This window comes from Lipotes vexillifer, unplaced genomic scaffold (genome assembly GCF_000442215.2).
Source record: "Lipotes vexillifer unplaced genomic scaffold, Lipotes_vexillifer_v1.1 scaffold624, whole genome shotgun sequence".
In the NCBI taxonomy this organism is placed as follows: Eukaryota; Metazoa; Chordata; class Mammalia; order Artiodactyla; family Lipotidae; genus Lipotes; species Lipotes vexillifer.
This window is the reverse complement of record NW_006771007.1, coordinates 626234-645699: the sequence shown is the minus strand read 5'-3', so window position 1 is coordinate 645699 and position 19466 is coordinate 626234. Positions and strand designations below refer to the sequence as shown.

The 19466-nt window shown below is 37.9% G+C and overlaps 1 protein-coding gene across 1 annotated transcript in view; it reads right to left on the bottom strand.

Moving 5' to 3' along the window:
* FAM120C (family with sequence similarity 120 member C) overlaps positions 1 to 19466 on the bottom strand; it is a 132095-nt gene that overhangs the window by 45523 nt on the left and 67106 nt on the right. The window contains exon 10 of the mRNA XM_007446478.1: positions 14680 to 14929. Coding sequence (XP_007446540.1) covers positions 14680 to 14929 — 250 coding nt within the window. The remainder of the gene's footprint in view (positions 1 to 14679; positions 14930 to 19466) is intronic.

Below are 19466 nucleotides of genomic sequence, written 5' to 3'. Positions count from 1 at the left end.
TACATTTATAATATATTCTGGCTTTTTTGTTGATGTTATTTGAGTCAAGACTCCTCTTACTGATCTTTAAAAAAAAATTTCAGTCTATTCTTACTCATTTGCTTTTCCCAACGCACTTAAGAATTATTTTGTCAGGTGAACAAAGACTAGTTTTTATATACCTTTACTCTTTATATATCAGGATGTCACATGGTTAACTCAAATATTCTATTACGTACAGCTGGGAATGAATCTGCTGCTTCTTAATAGAACTGTTTCTCTGAAGAGACTCTTCAACTTCAGCCATGAATCTAGAGAAACAACTTTGTTCAATTTCATTTTCTATTTCCGGAAAACGGTTGAGATTGTAAAGAACCTGTGCTAGAAATGGTAGGGCCTTGGTACATGGTTCTCCTCATTCAACAGGGCTGCATCCCCCCCTTAGAAGCCTGACAGAGTTCCTCATTATCCTTCCCTCCTCAGTTGGGACTATCATATGTATAAAGTTTCTGCCTTCCTCCAACTGTATCAAGCTTTCCTAGTAGGCTCTCATTTCTCTAGGCCAAATGTCCAAGAGCTGCACTCACTTAAGCTTTAGCCACAACTTGCCCAGCAGTACTTTACTTTCATGAGAGGTATCTCTTAACTATAGTTACTAGAAGCAATTGAGGAGTTTAGATTCCTAATACTCAATCAGGGCATAGTTCAGTGTTCCTACCCAGTCTTTTTTTTTTTAATTATTATTATTTTGGCTGCGTTGGGTCTTTGCTGCTGTGCACGAGCTTTCTCTACTTGCGGAAAGTGGGGGCTACTCTTCATTGCAGTGAACAGGCTTCTCATTGTGGTGGCTTCTCTTTTTGCAGAACATGGGCTCTAGGCACGCGGGCTTCAGTAGCTGTGGCATGCGGGCTCAGCAGTTGTGGCTTACGAGCTCTAGAGTGCAGGCTCAGTAGTTGTGGTGCATGGGCTTACTTGCTCCGTGGCATGTGGGATGTTCCCAGACCAGGGATCGAACCTGTGTCCCCTGTATTGTCAGGCAGATTTTTAACCACTGTGCCACCAGTGAAGTACCCTACCCAGTCTTTACATTGATGGGCAATGCAGTACTTAGGATAAGTTAAATTTCATTTAAAGTTGAATTTTAAATTTGCAATAAGATTTCATGTTAATTTTTAACACTGCATTTTTCTACCATTTTGCCTTTTAAAAACCATAGGAAATGCAATCCCTATCAAACTAACACTGGAATTTTTCACAGAACTAGAACAAAAAATTTCACAATTTCTATGGAAACACAAAAGACCCCAAACAGCCAAAGCAATCTTGAGAATGAAAAATGGAGCTAGAGGAATCCGGCTCCCTGACTTCAGACTATACTACAAAGCTACAGTAATCAAGACAGTATGGCACTGGCACAAAAACAGAAATATAGATCAATGGAACAGGATAGAAAGCCCAGAGATAAACCTACGCACATATGGTCACCTTATCGTTGATAAAGGAGGCAAGAATATAGAGTGGAGAAAAGACAGCCTCTTCAATAAGTGGTGCTGGGAAAACTGGACAGGTACATGTAAAAGTATGAGATTAGAACACTCCCTAACACCATACACAAAAATAAACTCAAAATGGCTTAAAGACCTAAATGTAAGGCCAGACACTATCAAACTCTTAGAGGAAAACATAGGCAGAACGTTCTATGACATAAATCACAGCAAGATCTTTTTTGACCCACCTCCTAGAGAAATGGAAATAAAAACAAATGGGACCTAATGAAACTTCAAAGCTTTTGCACAGCAAAGGAAACCATAAATAAGATGAAAAGACAACCCTCAGAATAGGAGAAAATATTTGCAAATGAAGCAACTGACAAAGGATTAATCTCCAAGATTTACAAGCAGCTCAATAACGAAAAACAAACAACCCAATCCAAAAATGGGCAGAAGACCTAAATAGACATTTCTCCAAAGAAGATATATAGACTGCCAACAAACACAAGAAAGAATGCTCAACATCATTAATCATTAGAGAGATGCAAATCAAAACTACAATGAGATATCATCTCACACCGGTCAGAATGGCCATCATCAAAAATTCTACAAACAATAAATGCTGGAGAGGGTGTGGTAAAAAGGGAACCCTCTTGCACTGCTGGTGGGAATGCAAATTGATACAGCCACTATGGAAAACAGTATGGAGGTTCCTTAAAAAACTACAAATAGAACTACCATACGACCCAGCAATTCCACTACTGGGCATATATCCTGAGAAAACCATAATTCAAAAAGAGTCATGTACCAAAATGTTTATTGCAGCTCTATTTACAATAGCCAGGACATGGAAGCAACCTAAGTGTCCATCATCAGATGAATGGATAAAGAAGATGTGGCACATATATACAATGGAATATTACTGAGCCATAAAAAGAAATGAAATTGAGATATTTGAAGTGAGGTGGATGGACCCAGAGTCTGTCATACAGAGTGAAGTAAGTCAGAAAGAGAAAAACAAATACTGTATGCTAACACATATATATGGAATCTAAGGGAAAAAATGGGTTATGAAGAACCTAGGGGTAAGACGGGAATAAAGACACAGACCTACTAGAGAATGGATGTGAGGATATGGGGAGGGGGAAGGGTAAGCTGTGACAAAGTGAGAGAGTGGCATGGACATATATACACTACCAAATGTAAAATAGATAGCTAGCGGGAAGCAGCCGCATAGCACAGGGAGATCAGCTCAGTGCTTTGTGACCACCTAGAGGGGTGCGATAGGGAGTGTGGGAGGGAGGGAGACGTAAGAGGGAAGAGATATGGGAACATATGTATTCACTTTGTTATAAAGCAGAAACTAACACACCTTTGTAAAGCAATTATACCCCAATAAAGATGTTTAAAAAAACAAAGGAATTGGAAGTTAGAGAGACTTGGGTTCAAACTCTTGCACAACCCCTTATTAGTTATGTAATCTTTGCAAGTCACTTCTCTTTGAGCCTTTGTCTCCTCTTCTATAAATGGAGATAAATAATACTTTTCAGCACTATTATGAGGATTAATAGCATCGTATACAAAGGGCTGACTTAGCACAAGGCCAGGTACGTAGGATGTAATATTATAGAACGTGTTCTTGATTATTTTGTAGACACTGATAATTGCCTTATGCTGTAATAATGATCTTATATATGAGTTACTGACTTTCACAGGGCAGTTTCCCCCTACACTAAAAGACTTCAGATGGTGCTTCTTCTTTTTGGGTGTTTAGATCTTTTTAAAAGCAATCTTTATATCTTTTCCCTTGCTTTTAGGGAGTAGCCTATCACTTATAATTGGTATCACTGGGGCTGGTTCTAAGAATAGCTCTTACTCCCTGTCTCACTTTCCTTGAATTTGCTACTACTGATATGTTGTACACTGGGAAATCAGATGACCAAATTGTCAGAAATGTGTCTAAATTAAGGATAAATAGGTTGAGCAGAAGACTAAGGGGTTCTTTTCAGGGCAAGCATATAGAACCTATTAGAGCATAGTCTTTGTGATAGCTATTAGAGCTATTAATAAGCCATTTTAACTTACTTTCATGTTTTGGATGTGTTCCAAAAAACCCAGAGAATCAAATAAATGGGAACATGAGCTATTACTATACTTTTGAGAAAAAAGGTAAAACATATAATTCAAGAGTTAATGTGTGATAATGTAGGGCTGTGGCCCAGGAATGTGTTAAGGAGCTAGGAGGAATGACTCCTATCCATTATTCTTATTGGGAAGACTTCTTAAGTCATCAATCTTAATGTCAAGGCAGTTAGAATATTAACACATATTAAGAATCTATTATGTGATAGAGCCCCTGCATACATTATCTCAATCCTCAAACAGCTCTGAGAAGTAACAATTATTACACCCATTTATGGTGAAAAAATGGATACTCTGAAACAGGGGTCCCCAACACCCAGGCTGTGGACTGGTTAGGAACCGGGCTGCACAGCAGGAGGTGAGCGGTGGGCAACTGAGTAAAGCTTCATCTGCCGCTCCCCATCGCTCACATTACTGCCTGAACCATCCCCCCGATCGCTTGCATTACCACTTGAACCACGTCCCCCAACCGTGGAAAAACTGTCTTCCACGAAACTGGTCTCTGGTGGCAAAAAGTTTGGGGACCATAGCTCTAAAAGGTTAAAGTGACTTATCCAAGCTGAAAAGTGCCAGAGTCAGAATTCAAACTAAGGTTTGTCCAGTTTCAAAGATCAAAGCTCTGTAATCCTCTGGTGACTTGTAGGGACTGACTTCCTCTTTGCACAAAACTTACTCTACATAAGCAAATAAACAATGTGTAAAAAATGTGTAAAAAAGTAGAATGTGTAAAAAAACGTGTAAAAAAAGAGAATACCATCGACAATCACAATAATATATATCAAGTACCTAGGAATTAATTTAAAATGCAGAAGACCTCTATGAAAGAAAATTAACTCTATTTAGGACATAAACTTCTGTACATTTAAAACTAAAATAATACTGTAAATCAACTATACTTCAAAAAATAAAAAAGACATAAAGAAAGAGACCTGAATAAAGAGAGAAGTAAACTATGATCTTTGGATGGGAAGACAACATTAAAAAGATGTCAATTCTCCCTAAATTAATCTATAAATCCAATTCATTGACCAAAAAAACCCAACAAGATTTTGTGGAAACTGGACTAATTCTAAATTACATATGGAACAATAAAGATTCATGTGGGCATTTGGTGCCACTGGGGCTCCCATGTTCCAAGCAGTCATATCACCTCTGTGCCCAGTGCTCACAGGGGCAGACCCGAGAGCTAGAAGGCAGCCTCAGGACCAGACTCCTGTGGGTGGACCACCCACAGAGGTGGGGATAAAACGAAAGCTGAACCCCAGGGACAGGGTGACCAAGGAATAAGATTGAAAATCTTTCCATCAGCTGTACAAGCTGCAGATTAAATCCCCATGATCAGCTAGGTAGACCCTGTGTCTACGGAATATCTGAGTAGACAATGAGTGTTCCCACAAATGAAAATGGTCTAGCTCTGGGAGCTGTGGACTTTTGGGGGAAAGCACATGCAGCAATGGGTCAGATCAGAGTCTAAGTGATCCCCACAGGGCCCACAGCAGTTCGAGACCAGCCCAGAGGCACAGGAGGGCCTCTTGGGGAGGCGGAGGTGGGCTGTGGCTCACGGTGTGTGCGAGGACACTTACAGCAGAGACCCCAGGGAAACATAATTATTACTATTAACATTATTATGCTTTGATTCATTCGGTCATGGCTTCTGGCTTTTTTGTTTTGTTTTTCATTTTCTTGTTTTTCTTTGTTTTAGTGTATTTTCTTAAATTTAGTCTTTTGGGATCTCTATGTTTTACAACATATTCACTTTTATTTTTATCTTTTAAAAATATATTTCTATTTTTACTTTGCTTTTCTGTTCTTCTGTGTTCTTTTCCCTTATTTTTTTGTTCTTCTTTTTCTTTAATATATTTTTCTTTTTTATATATATTTCCATTTCTACTTTGCTTTTCTGTTGTCCTGTGCTTTCTCCCTTTTTCTTTTGTTATTATTTTCTAAAGTCATTTTTATCAGTTTGTTCTGTTTCCTTGCTTTATTCTTCAGGTGGCACAAAACTTTGGTATGGTTTTTAGGTTATGTGTTTTTGTTAGTTTTAATCCTAATTATTTGATTTCATTTTTGAGCGCTTCTATTTGTCTGGTTGTTTTCTTGCTTTTTGTTTTATTTGGCTCTGCTTCTGTTTCTTTTATGTGTGTGTATGTTTCCTTGTTTCTGTTTTCATTTGATTTTGTTTTTACCATTTCTCTGGGATTTTGTCTTTATTTTCTTCCTTAAGATATTTTCTACTTTATTTTTTTAATATTTCTATATCTACATTGCTTTTCTGTTCAGTCTTCTTTCCCCTTTCTCTTTTCCTATTTTTGTTTATCATCTTTATCAGTTTGTTTTGTTTCTTTGCTTCATTCTTCAGTTAGCAGTCTGCTTTGGTTTTGTTTTTCAGTTATGTGTTTTTTCTCAGTTTTCTTTTTAATTGTTTGATTTCGTTCTTGGATTGTTTCACTTTCCTGGTTGTTCTCTTGTTTATGATTTATTTGGGTCCGTTTTTGTTTCTTCTGTGTGTGTGCATGTTTCCTTCTTTCTGTTTGATTTTACTTTTTACCATTACTCTGGGGTTTTCTTAGTCTTTTTTTAAAATCTGCTTTATTGCTGGGACGAGTGACTTGTGAGGTCTTGGTCCCTCGACCAGACATTGGGCCTGAAGCTCTGGGGTGGGAGCACAGAGTCCAGGGTGCTGGACCACTAGAGAATTTCCAGCCCCAGAGAACATTAATCACCGAGAGCTCCCACGGAGGCCTCTATCTAAATCCAAGACCCGACTCCACCCAGCTGTCAGAAGATCCCGTGCTGGACACCTCACAAAAAATAACAAACAAGACAGGAACACAAACCCACCCATTAGCACACAGACTACCTAAAGTCACACTAAGCTCACAGACACCCCACAACACACCACCTGAAGTGGCCCTGCTCATCAGAAGGAAAAGACTCAGCTCCACCCCCTCAGGACGCAGGCACCAATCCCTTCCATCAGGAAGCCTACGCAAGCCACTGTACCAACCTCACCACCAGGGGCAGAGGACAGAAACAAAAGGAACTACAATGCTGCAGCCTGGGGAAAGGAGACCTCAAGTACTGTAAATTAGAAAAAATGAGAAGACAGAGAAATATGCAGCAGATGAAGGAGCAAGGTAAAAACCCACCAGACCAAACAAATGAAGAGGAAATAGGCAGTCTACCTGAAAAAGAATTCAGAGTAGTGACAGTAAAGATGATACAAAATCATGGAAATACAATGGAGAAAATACAAGAGATGTTTAACAAAGACCTAGAGGAACTAAAGAGAAAACAAACAATGATGAACAACACAATAACTGAAATTAAAAATATTCTAGAAGGAATCAATAGCAGAATAACTGAGGCAGAAGAATGGAAAGTGAGCGGGAAGACAGAATGGTGGAAAAAACTGCTGCAGAGCAGAATAAAGAAAAAAGAATGAAAAGAATTGAGGACAGTCTCAGATATCTCTGGGACAACATTAAGCACACTAACATTTGAATTATAGGCGTCCCAGTAGAAGAAGAAAAAAAAGAAAGGGTCTGCAAAAATAGTTGAATAGATTACAGTTGAAAATGTCTCCAACATGGGAAATGAAATAAAACAATCAAGTCCAGGAAGCGCAGAGAGTCCCATACAGAAGAAACAGGATGAGACAGGTATTAATCATACAAACAAAAATTAAACACAAAGAAAAAATATTAAAAGTAGGAAGGGAAAAGCAACAAATAACATACAAGGGAATCCCCATAAGGTTAACAGCTGATCTCTCAGCAGAAACTCTGCAAGCCAGAAGGGAGTGGCAGGACATATTTAAAGTAATGAAAGGGAACAACCTACAACCAAGATCACTCTAACCAGCAAGGATTTCACTCAGATTCGACGGAGACATTAAAACCTTTACAAACAAGCAAAAGCTAAGAGAATTCAGCACCACGAAACCAGCTTTACAAGAAATGCTAAAGGAACTTCTCTAGGCAGGAAACACAAGAGAAGGAAAAGACCTACAAAAACAAAAACAAACCAATTAAGAAAATGGTAATAGGAACATATATATCAATAATTACCTTAAATGTAAATGGATTAAATGCTGCAACCAAAAGACAAAGACTGGCTGAATGGATACAAAACAAGACCCTACATATGCTGTTTACAAGAAACCCACTTCAGATTTAGGGACCTATATAGACTCAAAGTGAGGGGATGGAAAAAGATATTCCATGCAACTGGAAATCAAAAGAAAGACGGAGTACCAACACTCATATCAGACAAAATAGACTTTCAAATAGACAATGTTACAAGAGACAAGAAAGGACATTACATAATGATCAAAGGATCAATCCAAGAAGAAGCTATAACAATTGTATCTAGTCACCCAACATAGGACAACCTCAATACATAAGGCAAATGCTAACAGCCATAAAAGGGGAAATTGACAGCAACACAATAATAGTAGGCGACTTTAACACCCCGCTAACACCAATGGACAGTTGATCCAAACAAAAAATAAATAAGGAAACACAAGCTTTAAATGACACATTAGACCAGATGGACTTAATTGATATTTATAGGACATTCCATCCAAAAACAACACAATACACTTTCTTTTCATGTGCACACAGAACATTCTCCAGGATAGATCACATCTTGGGTCACTAATCAAGCCACAGTAAATTTAAGAAACTGAAATTGTATCAAGCATACACAACACTATGAGACTAGATATCAATTTCAGGAAAAAAAATTGTAAAAAATACAAACACATGGAGTCTAACAAAGACACTACTAAACAACCAAGAGATCACTGAAAAAATCAAAGAGGAAATCAAAAAATAAATAGAAACAAATGACAATGAAAACACGATGAACCAAAATCCATGGGATGCAACAAAAGCAGTTCTAAGAGGGAAGCTTATAGCAATACAATCCTACCTGAAGAAACAAGAAACATCTCAAATAAACAACCTAACCTTAAACCTAAAGCAATTAGAGAAAGATGAACAACAGCAAACAAACAAACCAAAAAACCCCAAAGTTAGCTGAAGAAATCATAAAGATCAGATCATAAATAAATGAAAAAGAAAGGAAGGAAACAATAGCAAACATCAATAAAACTAAAATTTGGTTCTTTCAGAAGATAAATAAAATTGATAAACCAATAGCCAGACTAATCAGGAAAAAAAGGGAGAAGACTCAAATCAACAGAATTAGAAATGAAAATGGAGAAGTAACAACTGACACCACAGAAATACAAAGGATCATGAGAGACTACTATAAGGAACTAAATGCCAATAAAATGGACAACCTGGAAGAAATGGGCAAATTTTCAGAAAAGTACAATCTTCCAAGACTGAACCGGAAAGAAATAGAAAACATAAACAAACCAATCACAAGCACTGAAATTGAAAGTGTGATTAAGTCTGCCAGCAAGCAGCTACATAGCACAGGGAGATCAGATCAGCTTGGTGCTTTGTGATCACCTAGGCAGGTGGGATAGGGAGGGTGGGAGGAGATGCATGAGGGAGGAGATATGGGGATATATGTATAAGTATAGCTGATTCACTTTGTTATAAATCAGAAACTAACACATCATTGTAGAACAATTATACTCCAATAACGATGTTAAAAAAAAAAGTAAATACCCATAAAAGTTTAGTAAGACATTAAAAAAAAAAAGTCTTCCAACAAACAAAAGCCCAGGGCCAGATCGCTTCATGGGCAAATTCTAACAAACATTTAGAGAAAAGCTAACACCTATCCTTCTCAAACTCTTTCAAAATATAGCAGAGGGAGGAACACTCCCAAACTCATTCTACGAGGCCACCATGACACTGATACCAAAACCAGACAAAGACGTCACAAAAAAGATTACAGGCCAATATCACTGATGAACATACATGCAAAAATCGTCAAAAAACTACTAGCAAGCAGAATCCAATAGCACATTAAAAGGATCATACACCATGATCAAGTGGTGATTATCCCAGGAATGCAAGAATTCTTCAATATATGCAAATCAATTAATGTGATACACCATATTAACAAAGTGAAGGAGAAAAACCATATGATCATCTCAATAGATGCAGAAAAAGCTTTTGACAAAATTCAACATCCATTTATGATGAAAACTCTCCAGAAAGTGGGCATAGAGGTAACCTGCCTCAACATAATAAAAGCAATATATGACAAACCCACAGTCAACATCATTCTCAATGGTGAAAAACTGAAAGCATTTCCTCTAAGATCAGGAAAAAGACAAGGGTATCCACTCTTGCCACTATTATTCAACATAGTTTTGGAAGTTCCAGCCATGGCAATCAGAGAAGAAAAACAAATAAAAGGAATCCAAATTGGAAAATACGAAATAAAACTGTCACTGTTTGCAGATGACGTGATACTATACACAGCAAATACTAAAGATGCCACCAGGAAAATACTAGATGTAATCAATGAATTTGGTAAAGTAGCAGAATACAAAATTAATGCAGAGAAAGACCCCAAATAGCCAAAGCAATCTTGGGAAAGAAAAATGGAGCTAGAGGAATCAGGCTCCCTGACTTTAGACTATACTACAAAGCTACTGTAATCAAGACAGTATGGTACTGACACAGAAATAGAAATACAGATCAATGGAATAGGATAGAAAGCACACAGATAAACCCACTCACATACTTGTCTTTGACAAAGGAGGCAAGAATACACAATGGGGAAAAGACAGCCTCTTCAATAAGTGGTGCTGGGAAAACTGGACAGCTACATGTAAAAGAATGATATTTGAACACTTCCTAGAAAGGATATGAATATGAAAAAAAGAACACTCCCTAACACCATATCCAAAAATAAACTCAAAATGGATTGAAGATCTAAATGTAAGGCCAGACACTATAAAACTCTTAGAGGAAAACATAGCCAGTACACCTATGACATAAATCAAAGTAAGATCCTTTTTGACCCACCTCCTAGAGCAATGGAAATGAAATTAAAAATAACCAAGTGGGACCTAGTGAAACTTAAAAGCTTTTGCACAGCAAAGGAAACCATAAACAAGATGGAAAGACAACCCTCAGAATGGGAGAAAATATCTGCAAACAAAGCAACTGACAAAGGGTTAACTTCCAAAATATACAAGCAGCTCATGCAGCTCAATATCAAAAAGAAAACGAAAACAAAGAAAAACCAAATCCAAAAATGGGCAGAAGACCTAAATAGACATTTCCCCAAAGAAGATATACAGATTGCCAACAACACATGAGAACATGCTCAACATCACTAATCATTAGAGAAATGCAAATCAAAAGTACAATGAGGTATCACCTCACACTAGTCACAATGGCCATCATCAGAAAATCTAGAAACAATAAATGCTGGAGAGGGTGCGGAGAAAAGGGAACTCTCCTGCACTGTGGGTAGGAATGTAAATTGATACAGCCACTATGGAGAACAGATGGAGGTTCCTTAAAACACTAAAAATAGAGCTACCATATGACCCAGCAATCCCACTACTGGGCATATACTCTGAGAAAACCATAATTCAAAAGGAGTCAAATATCGTATATTAATGCATGTATGTGGAACCTAGAAAAATGGTACAGATTAACCGGTTTGCAGGGCAGAAGTTGAGACACAGATGTAGAGAACAAATGTATGGACATCAAGGGGGGAAAGCCGCTGCGGGGTGGGGATGGTGGTGTGATTAAAAAAAAAAGAGTCACGTACCCCAACGTTCATTGCAGCACTATTTACAATAGCCAGGACATGGAAGCAACCTAAGTGTCCATCGACAGATGAATGGATAAAGAAGATGTGGCACATATATACAATGTAATATTACTCAGCCAGAGAAAGAAACGAAATTGAGTTATTTGTAGTGAGTTGGATGGACCTAGAGCGTGTCATACAGAGTGAAGTAAGTCAGAAAGATAAAAACAAATACCGTATGCTAACACATATATATGGAAAGTAAAAAGTGGTACTGATGAACCTAGTGGCAGGGCAGGAATGAAGACGCAGACATAGAGAACGGACTTGAGGACACAGTTGGGGAAGGGGAAGCCGGGACGAAGTTAGAGAGTAGCATTGACATATATACACTACCAAATGTAAAATGGATGGCTAGTGGGAAGCTGCTGCATAGCACAGGGAGTTCAGCTCCATGTTTTGTGACGACCTAGGTGGGTGGGATAGGGAAGGTGGGAGGGAGACGCAAGAGGGAGGGCTTATTGGGATATATGTATACGTATAGCTGATTCACTTTGTTGTACAGCAGAAACTAACAACATTGTAAAGCAATTATACTCCAATAAAGATATTAAAAATAAAAGATTTATGTGGTTCAAGAATAGTTAGTACAAGGGGCTTCCCTGGTGGTGCAGTGGTTGAGAGTCCGCCTGTCGATGCAGGGGACACGGGTTCGTGCCCCAGTCTGGGAGGATCCCACATGCCGTGGAGCGGCTGGGCCCGTGAGCCATGGCTGCTGGGCCTGCGCGTCCAGAGCCTGTGCTCCGCAACGGGAGAGGCCACAACAGTGCTCTCCGCGTACCGCAAAAAAAAAAAAAAAAAAAAAGAATAGTTAGTACAAGTCTGCAACAAGAAAAGCAGAGTGGAGATTTACCTGACCTGATATTAAGGCAAATTACAAACCCTTAATAATTCAAAGAATGTGATACTGGCAACGGAGCAAGTAGGCAATGAAACAAAATAGAATCCAGGAATGGACTCAAGAATATACAGGAACTTAGTACCTAATCATGGTGGTAACACAAATCAATGGGGAGAGAACAGGTCATTTAATAAATGGCGTTGGGAAAACTGGCTTATTATGTAGAGAAAATAAAATTAGATCATTTTATACAGCATATACAGAATAAACACCCACTATATTAAAGACCTTACATGGAAGGCAACATTATAAAACTATAATGTAAACAGTTACATTATAGTTACAGAAAAAGTAGACACATCTTTATGACCCAGGGGTAGGGAAGAATTTATTAAATAAGATCCCCAAAGCACACACCATAAATGTACAGATTGATGGGTTTGACAAAATCAACTTAAATACTTATTGGTTAGGGGTAAAGTGTACTGATATCTGCAAATTACTTGGAAATGCATCAAAAAGGATGGATAAATGGATGGCTAGAGATGGAGAGAGGGATAGTTATATGGTTATATGGTATAAAGCTGTTAATTATAGAATCTAAGTGGTGGTCATATGAGTGGTTACATGGTTATATGGTATAAAGCTGTTAATTACAGAATCTAAGTGGTGGTCATATGAGTGTTTGCCATCCTATCCTTCCAACTTTTCTGTATGTGTTTTGTTTTTTTCTTTTTTGGCCACACCACATGGTGTGGCATGAGGGATCTTAGTTCCCTGACCAGGGATGGAACCCACGCCCCCTGTGATGGAAGTGTGGAGTCTTACCACTGGATCGCCAGGGAGGTCCCACTTTTCTGTATGTATGAAATCATAATGAAAGGTCAGTGAGAATGAAATACTTTTGTTCTAAAAAGGATATTGTACATAAATTTCTAAAAAATTGTGGCTGACTGGAAAAGATATTTGACACATATACACACAGATATAGAAAAGATATTTGCTTTATTTGTATGTTTATTTTTTTAGGGTATATTATGTATTTAAGGTTTAACATACAGTCTTGTTAAATTGTCATTTATATACAGATTACTAAATTGCCCTAAAGAAAGTTGAACCAAATTTACATTTGCATACAGATAGCCAGTTGCTCTCACCATTGTCACTTCTTGGGTATTGTTCTTTTTTTTCTTTTTTTAATTGGGGTATAGTTGTTTTACAATGTTGTGTTAGTTTCTGCTGTACAGCTAAGTGAATCAGCTATATGTATACATATATCCCCTATTTTTTGGATTTCCTTCCCATTTAGGTCACCACAGAGCACTGAGTAGAGTTCCCTGTGCTATACAGCAGGTTCTCATTATCTATTTTACACATAGTAGTGTATATATGTCAACCCCAATCTCACAAGAAACTTTTGTAATCAGAAAGAAAAAAGACAAGTAACCTAAAAGAAAATTTGCAAGATAAATAGGCACTTCAGAGAATGTGAAAACAAATGGCTAATACATATAAAAAAGAAGATCAACCTCATCTGTAGTCAAATAAATGCAAATTAAAATAAAAGATACTACTTGAAACCCACTGGATTAGCAAAAATTAAGAAGTTATAAGATATCAGCCCTGGCAATAATATGAAGAAATAGAATCCCTTATGCATTCTTCATAGGACTATAAATTTAGAACAAATATAATCTAGAGCAATTTGGCCATATTTGGCGAAACATCTATATGCATATTTACAGGATCCAGGACTTCAACTCCTAAATACATACTTCAGATAAACTGACACAGGAACACAAAGATACAGAGACATCTATGAAGATATTCCCTGTAGCACTGTTTGCAATATCCCAGAACTGGAAACAACTATCAAACAACAAATAAAGTACTATGATATAAATAATTGTTGGAATATAATTCAGCAGTCATCAGGAACGAACCATATACGAATTCAGAAAGATCTACAAAATAACACTGAGTGAAAAAGTAAGAAATAGAATGATATGTACAACACAGTATCTTTCATGTTAAAAAGGGAGAAAATCTACACATATAATCATCACTACAGATTGTGCATGGATATATATATATATATATATATATATATATATATATATATATATATATATATATATATATGGAAGATGGCTTGGAGGGACACACATCAAATACCCAAGAGTGGATAACTATGGGTAGAGAGAAGGGGACTGAATCAGGAAGAAAGGCTGAAGGGGACAAAAACCAAATATAAAACCAAAAATAAAAGAGTGTTTATGCATGGGCTGATGATGACAGATCATAAACTGAGGAGACTATCATAGCAATTGATTTCCAATGTTTCTGAAGTCTAAAGTAAACATAAAACTTCCCACCTCAAAACACCATAAAAACCACGTGCTTAAAGGAAATGTCAAAAAAAGTAAAATAGAAATGAACTGACCACTTCCCGGTCACATGGCTTACCGGAGTACACAGCACATGAGCAGCAGATGGGTGGGGACGTTAGCCGGATTGAGCATACTGGGTGTGTCTGACTTCATACAGGCCAGGAAGGCACGCATCCTTCTGTTCTTGTCCTCAACTGCTTTGCCTAGCCAGAGTTTCTTGAGGTTTGGGCAAGTCCATTCCCGAAATGTCAGGGCAGACACCAGCTCAGGGGTTTGAGGAGACTTCCCTTTATAGGCAGACCACTCTTTAAGGATCACTGAAGGAACTAGAAAACAGAAATTGAGGAAAAACTGGCTATAGAGACTCTGAGCATTTCTGCAGTTGGTCACAATTGACAGAAACTATCACACTTCAACATCTTTGTATTTTCTGTCACTATAATTTTTATTGTTAGCAGTAGTAACAGTAGGAGTAGTAATCATTTATTAGATGCTTGGTATGTATTAAGTATTTTACATATAAATGTAAATCTTACTTACTCTTCAGAACAAACCTGAGAGAGAAGCATTATGACTATATTATCACAAAACACAGTGCTCATTTTGCAGGTGAAAAAAGGAATCAAAGCTCAATGGTCACACAGTTCTACAGTCACACAGCAGTCCCCCACTTATTTGCAGGGAATAAGTTCCAAGAGCCCCAGTGGATGCCCAAAACCATGGACAGTACCGAATCCTGCATATACTATGTTTTTTCCTATACCTACGTACCTATGATAAAGGTACGTAAGAGATTGACAACAATAACTAATAATAAAATAGAACAGTTATAACAATATACTGTAATAAAAGTTATGTTAAAGTGGTCTCTCTCTCTCCAAATATCTTATTGTACAAATTTAATGCCATTTCCATCTTAACTAAGCACTTATCGTGTACTGTGTCCATAACTTTTGCAGTTCGAGATGCAACAGCAAAACTAGCACAAATTTCTTTTTCCTTCACAATTTCACAGACAGAAGACTCGTTCTTACCATAGATCTTTTTGTTCTTACTATAGATCTTAGCAACGTCAGCATATGATATTTTTTCTTCCCTTATTAAGTTGAGAACTTTCACCTTTTCACTTAAAGGAAGCACTTTACAGCTTCCTTTTGGCATATCTGAATTGCCAGCATCACTACTCTTGCACTTCAGGGCCATTATTAAGTAAAATAAGGGTTAATTGAACACAAGCACTGAGACACTGGGCCAGTTGATTTGATAACTCAGACAGCTACTAAGTGACTAACAGGCAGCATACGCTGAACAGAGGAATGTTTCACATCCTGGGTGGGAGGGAGCAGGATTATGCGAGATTTCATCACACTACTCAAAACAGTGTGCAATTTAAAATTTATGAATTGGCTGTGCACCCACCCAGCCCCTATTATAGTCCGAGATAAAGAACACAAGATTAAAATGGAAGTCTCCACTATACCCTGACATCCCTTTTGCAGTATCCCAGTTGTCACAAAGACCAAGCCTGATACAAGCAGGGGGAGACTGTGCCCAGGACTGGAGGTGAGCATTCTAAGATCAGTAAGGTTCCAAGCTGCCGGAGACTCCAGTTCCTGTCTTGTTGCTCCACCATCCCTCGGGCATGGCCCTCGTCTGAATGAATATTTGACCACATGGATGGATAGATATTCCAGCCAGGAGGACTGAGATACTTTTCCATTATAGGTTATTACAATATATTGAATATAGTTCCATGTGCTATACAGCAACATAGAAAGAGAAGAAGGAAAATTAGACATCAGGAAAGGTGCCAAATGTAAGACAGCAAACAGACACAGTGAAATCTAAACCAGGGTCAGTGACTTTCTTTCCAAGTTGGGTCCTCAATGGAGGGCCCTAAATGCTGCCTGCCCCCTGGCAGAAACATCACAGAGGTCTCAGAAGTGGCTTTGAGGCTTTTCAGAGGCTCGGAGATGATCCTTTGGAGCTCAGGGGGTGCCTTCAAGATGGCAGAGGAGTAAGACGTGGAGATCACCTTCCTCCCCACAAATACATCACAACTACATCTATATGTGAAACAACTCATACAGAACACCTACTGAACACTGGCAGAAGACCTCAGACTTCCCAAAAGACACCTCAGGTGACTTACACGCAGAGGCAGGGCCAAATCCAAAGGTGAACCCAAGGAGCTGTGTGAACAAAGAAGAGAAAGGGAAATTTCTCCCAGCAGCCTCAGGAGCAGTGGATTAAATCTCCACAATCAGCTTGATATACCCTGCATCTGTGGAAAACCTGAACAGACAGCAAATCATCCCAAAACTGAGGCATTAGACTTTGGGAACAACTGTAGACTTGGGATTTCCTTTCTGCATGTAATTTGCTTCTGGTTCTATATTTATCTTAGTTTAGTATTCAGAGCTTATTATCATTGGTATATTTGCTTATTGATTTGGTTGTACCCTTCCTTTTTTATTTTTTATGTATACATATATATAGATAGATAGATAGATTTACTTATTATACTTTTTCTCTTTTTGTGAGTGTGTATGTGTATGCTGCTTTGTGTGATTTTGACTGTATAGCTTTGCTTTTGCCATTTGTCCTAGTGTTCTGACTGTCCGTTTTTTGGTTTATTTTTTTTTTTTAGTATAGTTTATAGCACTTGTTAGCATTGGAGGATTTGTTTTTGGGTTTGGTTGCTCTCTTCTTTCTTTTTTTAATTACATTTTTATTTTTAATAATTTTTTCTATTTTAATAACATTATTTTATTTGTTTATTTTTCGTTCTTTCTTGCTTTCTTTTTTCTCCCTTTTCTTCTGAGCTGTGTGGCTGACAGGGTCTTGGTGCTCTGCCCAGGTGTCAGGCCTGAGCCTCTGAGGTGGGAGAGCCGAGTGCAAGACATTGGTTCACCAGAGACCTCCAAGCCCCATGTAATATCAAACAGAGAAAGCTCTGCCAGAGATCTCCATCTCAATGGTAAGACACAGCTCTACTCAACGACTAGTAAGTTACAGTACTGGACACCCCATGCCACACAACTAGCAAGACAGGAACACAAACCCACCCATTAGCAAAGAGGCTGCCTAAAATCATAATAAGTTCACAGACACCCCAGAACACACCACCAGACGTGGTCCTGCCCACAAGAAAGACAAGATCCAGCTTCAGCCAACATAACACAGGCACCAGTCCCCTCCACCAGGAAGCCTACACAACCCACTGAACCAACCTTAGGCACTGGGGGCAGCCACACAAAAAAACGGGAACTACGAACCTGCAAGCTGCAAAAAGGAGACCCCAAACACAGTAAGTTAAGCAAAATGAGATCAGAGAAAAACACAGCAGATGAAGGAGCAAGGTAAAAACCCATCAGACCAAACAAATGAAGAGGAAATAGGCAGTTTACCTGAAAAAGAATTTAGAGTAATGATAGTAAAGATGATCCAAAATCTTGGACATAGAATGGAGAAAATAGAAGAAACGTTTAACAAGGAGCTAGGGGAACTAAAGAGCAAACAAACCATGATGAACAACACAAAAAATTGAATTAAAAATTCCCTAGAAGGAATCAATAGCAGAATAACTGAGGCAGAGGAAAGGATAAGTGACCTGGAAGATTAAATAGTGGAAATAACTACGACAGAGCAGAATAAAAAAAAAAAAGAATGAAAAGAATTGAGGACAATCTCAGAGACTTCTGGGACAACATTAAACGCACCAACATTCAAATTATAGGGGTCCCAGAAGAAGAAGAGACAAAGGGACTGAGAAAATATTTGAAGACATTATAGGTGAAAACTTCCCTAATATGGGAAAAGAAATAGTCAATCAAGTCCAGAAGTGCAGAGAGTCCCACATAGGATAAATCCAAAGAGAAACATGCCAAGACACATATTAATCAAACTACCAAAAATTAAATATAAAGAAACAATATTAAAAGTAGCATGGGAAAAACAACAAATAACATACAATGGAATCCCCAAAAGGTTAACAGCTGATCTTTCAGGAGAGACTGCAAGACAGAAGGGAGTGGTGGCAGGACATATTTAAAGTGATGAAAGGGAAAAACCTATAACCAAGATTACTCTAACCAGCAAGGATCTCATTCAGATTCAACAGAGAAATTAAAACCTTTACAGATAAGCAAAAGCTAAGAGAATTCAGCACCACCAAACCAGCTCTCCAACAAATGCTAACGGAACTTCTCTAGGCAGCAAACACAACAGAAGGAAAAGACTTACAATAACAAACCCAAAACAATTAAGATAATGGTAATAGGAACATACATATCGATAACTATCTTAAATATAAATGGATAAAATGCTGCAACCAAAAGACAAAGACTGGCTGAATGGATACAAAAACAAGACCCATATATATGCTGTCTACAAGAGACCCACTTCAGGCCTAGGACATATACAGACTGAAAGTGACGGGATGGAAAAAGATATTCCATGCAAACGGAAATCAAAAGAAAGCTAGAGTAGCAATTCTCATATCAGACAAAATAGACTTTAAAATAAAGACTATTACAAGAGACAAAGAAGGACACTACATAATAATCAAGGGATCAGTCCAAGAAGAAGATATAACAATTGTAAATCTTTATTCACCCAACATAGGAGCACTGCAAAACATAAGGCAAATGCTAACAGCCATAAAGGGGAAATCAACAGTAACACAATCATAGTAGAGGACTTTAACACCCCACTTTCACCAATGGACAGATGATCCAAAATGAAAATAAATAAGGAAACACAGCTTTAAATGATACATTAAACAAGACAGACTTAATTGATATTTATAGGACATTCCATCCAAAAACAACAGATTAGACTTTCTTCTCAAGTGCTCATGGA